This window comes from Mirounga angustirostris, unplaced genomic scaffold, assembly GCF_029215605.1.
Source record: "Mirounga angustirostris isolate CCGP_5_RB_7025 unplaced genomic scaffold, mMirAng1.0.hap1 SCAF_2, whole genome shotgun sequence".
In the NCBI taxonomy this organism is placed as follows: domain Eukaryota; kingdom Metazoa; phylum Chordata; class Mammalia; order Carnivora; family Phocidae; genus Mirounga; species Mirounga angustirostris.
The window spans coordinates 60,842,978-60,851,269 of NW_026991710.1; the positions used below are offsets into that span (position 1 = coordinate 60,842,978).

Genomic DNA, 8,292 nt, shown 5'->3' on the forward strand with positions numbered 1-8,292 from the left:
AACAATAATATGCAAACAAGGTCATCCCCGAGTATGTAAATTTTCATCTACGCATCCTTGCATTCATCCAAGTAATACTTACTGAACATCTACTATGTATGACATGGCACTTGCTGGAATGGGAAGATGATACAAAGCTAAATATGGCAGGGTCCCCACCTTCAAAGAGAGCTTTCAAGCCAGCCTTAAGTACCAAACTATGTCCTAGGGATTGACATTGTCATAGGCAGGGCTGACGCCAGAGGGGACTTTTCAAATAATTCTATTATAGAGATGCTGATGGTCCAGTCTAGTTTGATTAGCACACAGGGAAGACAATGATTCACTGACCCTGCATCACCGAGGACCCAAACTACTACCTTTAACCATGGACTTGTGTGGAAACTAAAGGAAGGTATGTACAACACACTAAACAAAGTCCTGGTGGCTTGAAAACATTAATAACATAGTTTCCAAACTGTTCTTACAGAAATATAACAGAGATACTATGTTATTTTTTCAAGTTATCTAAAAATCAGCATAATTAATTAAATGAAAACTAGATCAGCAGCTCTCAAAGTGTGGTCTGAGGACCTCTGGGGGGCCCCAAGACCCTCTCAGGGGGTCCACAAAGTGAAAACTATTTTCATAATAATATTAAGACATTATTTGCCCTTTTCACACTCATTCTCTCCTGAGTGTAGAGTGCAGTTTTCTAGAGGCCAGCAGACATGTAACAATGTCATTGCTCTGACAGCTAATACGTGCTGTGTACTCTTGTGCTTTAAAAATTTATCAGTTTTAATTTCTGATATTGTAAATACTGATAGCTATAACTCACAGAAACACAAGTTCTTTGGGGTCTTCAACTGAAGAGTGTAAAGGGGCCTGAGCCCGCCAAATTTGAATTAGAGTCTAAATTCTGCAAGGGTAGGATTATGTCTACTTTACTCTTGCATCCATAGCTCCTTAGCACATTGCCGCACAAATGGTCCACACTCGGTAAATATTTGCTAAATAAATGAAAGACTGCCAAAGCATATACATAAAAGTACTTTTAGATATAGACAGCAAACACCAAAAAGTGGCCTTATTTTCCTCAGTTGCTTTTGACTGGTTACCAGCTTTGATGAAAAATGGTCCCTGCATTTAGTAGACCATGTATGTAGAGCATATATCCTGATGACACAGGCCATAAATGCCTAGTCACTTGGCCAACATCCTATGTTTGCATTAATGATCTTACAATCCCACCTGCTGATTCTCCCCCAGGAAACAAGCAAAAGTCTGGCAGAACAGATGGCCCCTTTGCTGCGGCCTGACAGAATGAAATCTTGCACTTTATTAAGAAAGCAAGAACGGTTCTCACAAGCAACACACTTCCCCTCCCCCTACCAAATCCTTCCTTTAATGTAAACTTGAAAAATGATAGTAACCACTAGTAGTAACGTCCTCAACTGGAATTATCATCTCTTTCAGATGTCAACTATACCAGATGAAATTAAAAGTAAATAAAGAGTGGGAATAGAAGCACCCCATTTTTGTAAAGTGTATCTGTTACTATACATGCATAAATAAAAATGTGGAATAGTTAACACTAGGTTAACAGTAGTTATCTCTGCTTTATTATTTTTTGTTGTATCTGACTTTTTATAATGGCATGTATTTCTTATCAGAAAAATAAACAAAAATAAAGAATAAAATACAAAGGTTAAAAAAAAAAAGGAATTGCCATCTCAAGGAATAAAGATGTGGGCTGCCATAATCACCATCCAAACCAGTCATGGGCTGCATGGTTAGTTTTTTAACTTGGGGGCCAGTCCTAAGGAGTCTGATTCAGCAATGCTGGCATCATCTGCATTTTTGAAACTCTATAAGTGATTTTGATGCAGTTCCTAGAGTCTAGGGACTATACTGAGACCTACCGATTTACTCCATTGCCTTAACCATTAATAATGAATGCACTCATGGTCACCATGAATTAGTGAGATACTAAAAGAAACGTAATATGATTTTGATATCACGAGATCATGTTTCTAAAAGCCAGGGAGGAGTTGGATAATTTTGCTTAGGAGTTAAAGAATCTTGCAAGGATAGTGCCTCTGTTTAAGGATCTGTGATTTCTGCTTGTGCTGAGCCAATCACATTACTCTGTTACACATTTGGAAAGGAGAAACCAAGAGATAAAGCCTGCTCTTGGGAGGCTCAGCAGCTGAAGCATCACATAGGGCTGGGGCTGAGGAAGCCCTCGATGAGTAAACAGCCTGGGCACAGTGAGTCAACAGAGGAAACACTTTGGTAGGGAAAAACCGAGGAAGCAGTGGGAGATACAGAGTATGCCTGGGTCCTGCTGACTTTCCAGTTTCTACTGTCCTCTCAGGAGGGCTTACTGGCCTGTGGTTCTCACCCTTAGACTCCCATGAGCTTCCTCTTCCAGCTTTACAAAAAAGAAAAAAAAAAAAAATCCAATCATTCTGAAGACAGCTTGAATGGGCTTTAGCTCCTTGCTCCTCTTTATTGCTAAGAAGTGGAGGACAGTGTGGTATTGGGGATAGAACATATTGTCCAAACCAGGGATCTTTTAAAAGAAAAGAGGGTGCTAATAATTATGCCAGGACAACAGATGTAAATAAACCAGGACTGTTGCAGGCAACAGGCTCTATGGTCATCCTTGGGATGGGAAAAGTGATTTAGGACACCCAGCTTGCATGCCTGACCCTACCCCTACCTCTCCATCTGGCCTTCCATTATCTACATTTCCAGTGGCACATTAATATAAAGGCAATTTGGTACCCACCGCCACCTATCTTAAAACTGATACGGGCTCAGTTTCCTCAACTATAAAATAACAGATTCAGTAATGCTTCAGGTTTTTTCTTATTCTAAGGTTCTAAGTCTTCATAACCCTGAAAAGAGGCAATTTGGGGGATGAGGTAGATAGGCAAGAAGGAGTCTTTTAGGATTACATATAGTTGAGCGCTGTGAATTGTGTTAAGACTGTTGAATCACAGACCTGTACCTCTGAAATAAATAATACATTATATGTTTAAAAAAAAAAAAAAGACAGCAGGAAGGGAAAAATGAAGGGGGGGAATCGGAGGGGGAGATGAACCATGAGAGACTATGGACTCTGAGAAACAAACTGAGGGTTCTAGAGGGGAGGGGGTGGGGGCATGGGTTAGCCTGGTGATGGGTATTAAAGAGGGCACGTTCTGCATGGAACACTGGGTGTTATATGCAAACAATGAATCATGGAACACTACATCAAAAACTAACGATGTACTGTATGGTGACTAACATAACATAATAAAATAAAATAAAATAAAAGATTACATATAGTTGATCATCTTTACATAAACATATATGAAGATGTTTAGCTAATTCGACTTTAAAAAAGAAGACTCCCACATATTCACCATTAATGTTATTTGGTTAAATTATCAATGATTCTATTTTATTTCTTGAGGCCTCAGCAGAATAGCTCCAAAGTTCTATGGCTCCCAAAAGAGGCTGGCTGTTCTTGTGTGCCCAGAGTCTCAGGTCCCGGCCAAGGATAAGTATATTTGTCCCGTTCACCTCGTTCCTGACACCTAATGCTATCATCCTTCTTTGGCCTGTGAATAGGAAGCAAAACATGTGAACAGTTTCTTTCCTTCTACTGGTTCCCTTGCCAGCCCTTTTCTTTTTAGCCAGCCCGGACTCTGGCTGGCTCTGCATTCCCATTTCTGGGAGATATTCAAACTGTCGGTGAGTCCAGGGGCAAATTTAATATTCTGAGCTGCATAGCTGCTCTTGAACAAAGCTCACATGCCTGTATCATGAGGCTCAGAAGTTTGGAAGGAGAAGGAAACTTATCTACTACCTAAGCTTCAGCTCACAGATGACAAAATAATAGCTACAAACAATAACAACTGTTAATATTTGGGCATTTTGCAAGATGTTGTGCTAGATGTTCTAGGTCAATCCTTTCATGTCATTCTTGCAACAACCCTAAGGCAGGTATTCTTATCACTCCCACTTTCAAAGTAAGAAACCTGAGCTTTTGAGGGGTTCAATATTTGCTACTTGGCTTGCTCAACTTAATCCAAATATTTGCTAGTGACAGAAAAAAAAAAGAATTTTCACCGAGGTCTGCTGATTCCTAGAACACCGTTCTTTCAACTCAAATGACCAAAAGTGAGGCAACAGGCATTTACTGTGTACCTACCTTGGACCAGGCACTGTGCTAGATGCCAGGACAATTAGTGGCCTTACCAAGCGAGACAGAACATAAAATTCTGCCCTTCCAGGCTCTGGGGAGGAAACAGAGATTGAATGGTTTCTTAAGAGCTCTGTCTTTAGGGCAGTCAAAATGCTTCAGGGATGCCTGAGTGGCTCAGTTAGTTGAGCTTCCCACTCTTGATTTTGGCTCAGGTCATGATCTCAGGGTCCTGAGATGGAGCCTGGTGTCGGGCTCTGTGCTCCGCACGGTGTCTGCTTCTCCCTCTTCCTCTGCTCCTCCCCTCTGTCTTTCAAATAAATAAATAAATAAAATCTTAAAAAACAAAAACAAAAAAACCCAAAACGAACACTTGCTCAGAATATCCCCCAAGAAGTGGGTGTGAGCAAACAAAGAGGGAGACATTACGATGCCTGTTTTGCAATTGAGAAAATTGAAGCAGAACAAATTGTAGGGCTTGCCCAATACAAGGCGGTAACCAGTGGGGCCAAGAATGGAACAAACTGTCTTGGTTCCTTCCACTCCATTCACTGGCCAAAATGTAAATCTCCCTTTAATCTTAAAATCTTCCCTGCAAATTATCCTAATAGAAATTATGTTACCGGGGGACCTGAGTGGCTCAGTCGTTAAGCGTCTGCCTTCGGCTCGGGTCGTGATCCTGGAGTCCTGGGATCGAGCCCCGCATCGGGCTCCCTGCTCCGCGGTAAGCTTGCTTCTCCCTCTCCCACTCCCCCTGCTGTGTTCCCTCTATCGCTGTGTCTCTCTCTGTCAAATAAGTAAATAAAACCTTTAAAAAAAACAAACAAAAAGAAATTATGTTACCACGCTTCTCACAATCAGCCAAACCTACTCATTTGAATGGCACCCCTTTCCTCTCTTCTCTTTTTTGATATAGACAAGCCAGGGCATGGATAATCTTCAAATGGAAAAAAACCCTAAGAACTGGGAGTATCAGGGTGGATTTCATTACAACTATACTAAGGTCAAGTTATGAAGGAATTGTTTCGTGACGACACCTCTGGACATGACGGAGGCAGCCATGACTGCTCAGCTATCCCCTGCCTGATACTGTGCTGGCTGCTTTACACGGGGTAGCTCGCTCAGTCTCCCAACGGCACACACACAGGCAGGTCCCGGGTTCGTGGGAAGCTTACACGTCGTGAGGAGACCCTTCCTAAGAAAAAGAAAATTCTGCATACAGAATTAGGTACCGAGTGTTGGAAGAGCCTGTGCAAATGAGGACCTGAAGCGTAAGTTTTGTGTGATTCCCAGTAAATGCACCACTGTGCCTAAGATAGCTAACGTCCTCACTTGCCCAAGTAATGAAACTGAGGCTCAGCGAGGTTAAGTAACTTGCCCAGAATCAAAAAGCTTGCAAACGGTAAGGTCGGGATTTGAACACAGGGTGTCTGACCCCAAATCTCATGTATTTTGTCTACTCACGTGGCTTCTAACAAAAACAAAAGTTCTTTACAAAGCACTAACTATATCCTAATGAAACTAATGAAAATTACCCATTTTCCCTGATAATTCTTATAACCTCTCTATTCTCCTGAGTTGTTATTATTCCCATTTACAGACAGGGAGGCCCAGAATCAAGGAAGGGGAAGCACCTGGCCCAAGGTCACCCAGCTAGTACATGGTGGAGCCAGGATTCATGTGGAGGAGTGTGGACTGCAGAGTCCTCACTCTGTCCCACTATCCCATGCTACCACTCTACAGGTGACCCAGGAGAGGGGAATGGTAATGATGGTAATGCGTGACCTCTGGCTGACTTACAATATTCCTGTCTGCTGAACTAGCCCTGTCATCTAATTTCATACGCCATGCTGTTCAGTGTTCCATAATGGGGTGGGGCAATTCTGAAAATCCACTTCCCCTGTACTATAATTTATTAGTCTGATCAGAGTCCATTCCTCACAGAGAAGACCACATAAAAAAGCCAATCATCAACTATCAATGCAAACTCAAGGCCCAGGCAAGCTGCCTTATAGCCACCTCCCTACCTGCCCATGAAATGGAGACCCACAGAGCATCTGAGGGCTGGTAATATCTGAGGCACCAGGGAGACCACTCATCTCATGGGGCTCTCCGGAAACAGCCTTCTAAAACCACACAAGAAGATTCACATACTGACTATAATTGGATTGCTTAACTCTGGTCATCCAAGCAAGAGTTTATATCCTTTTTTTGAAACTTTTTTTTTTCTTTTTAAAGATTTTATTTATTTATTTGGCAGAGAGAGCGAGAGAGCACAAGTAGGGAGAACAGTAGAGGGAGAGGGAGAAGCAGGCTCCCCGCCAAGCAGGGAGCCCGATGTGGGGCTTGATCCCAGGACCCCGAGACCATGACCCGAGCCGAAGGCAGATGCCCAACCATCTGAGCCACCTGGGCGCCCCAAGAGTTTATATCCTTAAATAATCTTGCCATGGATTTGCAAGTGGCCAGAAATAGAGAAGATTATATTTGGTTTTCCTTGAACACAGGTGCTCAGGGAAAACAGTGGTCTTTGAGAAGTTCAGACAGCGAGCTTCATCCTCCCACAGTAACGTGAACTTTAAAATTAAATTATGCTTTACCATGACTTTTTTTTTTTTAATTTGCCTTTAACTGCCAGATTTCAAGTAATTGATGGCTTTTGGCAACCTCTATTAAAGGAATATGTCTGTTGCCACCTGAATGAGACAACTTGACTAACTGGGAGTTCGGTGATCAAACTGGCTTTTTAATCCAGGCAACAGCAAGTGCAAACCATGGGGCTCTGGGTGCTAACAAGAAAGCCTGCTCCAATGATTTTTTTTTTTTTTTTTAAAGAAAAAGTGATCCCAGTAACTCTCTCTTGTTCCTCTTTCCACACAGATTGGTGGATGTGGGTGAAAGGCAGAAGGAATGAGCACTGGGAAAGTCAAATGACTCAGAAATCTGAAATGACCAGCTCTCCAACCCACCCATCTAGGGTAAGAGACAGGTTCAGATTCTTTCAGAATCTAAATGCATCCTTGCCTGAAGCTTACGGTTATTTAAGAAGAGCACGAATCCATGGTGAGACAAAGCAACCCAGACTGTTGGTATGAGATACCACATGTTTAGTCGGAGGAAAACCAGCACAGACTTTGATGGACTGAAATGTCACCCAGCCCAGAGGCCTGGCCTCCCTACCAACAGCCCTGCCCAGTCCAGGAAGGCAAGAACACAATAGATCGCACAGCCGCTTGGCATCCCCTGCCCCACACCACTTCAAAGGTCAGCAAGCAGCCAACAAACCTGCCTGGGCTGTAGTGTTTTCGTTTAGTCTTGTTTTTTCATTAAGTGGGAGGGAAAGATGTTTGGGCCGGAGAGACTGGGGCGTAGGGAGGGCGTAGAGGGGGAGGCAAAAGATAGAATGTAAGTGAAAACCTTTCTAAAAAGTCTAGATCCACAGTTTTATCTTACTCCTCTCCATCCTTCTTTAACCCTTACCTATCTACCCCGACAAGACAACTAAGAAAGGAGGGCTGTATCCGGAGGGTCTGCCAGGGCGCAGAGATTCCCTGTACGAGGTTCAGCCTCGGGGGGTGGGCTGGAAGTGTCCCCCGCCCAACACGGGAGCGCGCACACCAGCCCGCCCGCGCGCACACACACACACACACACACACAGCCCGCCCGCTTCACCTTCTGGATCGTCTGGTCCACGGCCTTCTGGAAGACCCGGGCCACCAGCAGCGTGACGCTGGTCACCAGCAGGAGCAGGGACAGCGTCCCGACCGTGTAGAAGCAGCACCTGCCCATCCTGCGCGCCGCTACCGGGCCAGGCCCCGCCGGCCGGCGCCGGCGCAGGAAGGAGGGAGGGGCCGCCGCCGCTCAGCGGCCTGAACACCCGCGACCGTGCGGCGCCCGCGGCTCCCGGCTCGGCGGCTGGGCTGCCGGCTCCCGTGCACCTGGCTGGCCGCCGGCGAGGGGAACGACCCGCTTCGCTTTCGCTTTCCCTCGCTCGCGCAGTCGGGCGCCCGCCCCGCGCAGTCGGGAGGGACAGAGGGAGCGTGCAGGGCGGTGACGCTCGCCGACCCGGCTCGCCGCAGCCCCGGGAGGCGACGGCCAGCAGGCAGCTGCGCGGG

The 8,292-nt window shown here is 44.9% G+C and overlaps 1 protein-coding gene and 1 long non-coding RNA gene across 3 annotated transcripts in view; both read right to left on the reverse strand.

The window, feature by feature from the left end:
* The window catches only part of SCARB2 (scavenger receptor class B member 2), an 80,643-nt gene extending 72,393 nt beyond the window's left edge, over positions 1-8,250 (reverse strand). For both annotated transcript variants that reach the window (XM_045880970.3, XM_064584642.1), the window contains exon 1: positions 7,850-8,250. In XM_045880970.3, the coding sequence (XP_045736926.1) occupies positions 7,850-7,966 (117 nt within the window). In that variant the 5' untranslated portion in view covers positions 7,967-8,250. The remainder of the gene's footprint in view (positions 1-7,849) is intronic.
* LOC135363604 (uncharacterized) lies at positions 1,083-7,840 on the reverse strand. The gene is made up of 3 exons (XR_010409444.1): positions 4,801-7,840; positions 4,187-4,271; positions 1,083-3,593 (listed from the first exon to the last, which is right to left on the reverse strand). It is a non-coding gene; the product is annotated as an uncharacterized LOC135363604 (long non-coding RNA).
* Positions 8,251-8,292: the final 42 nt, after the last annotated feature.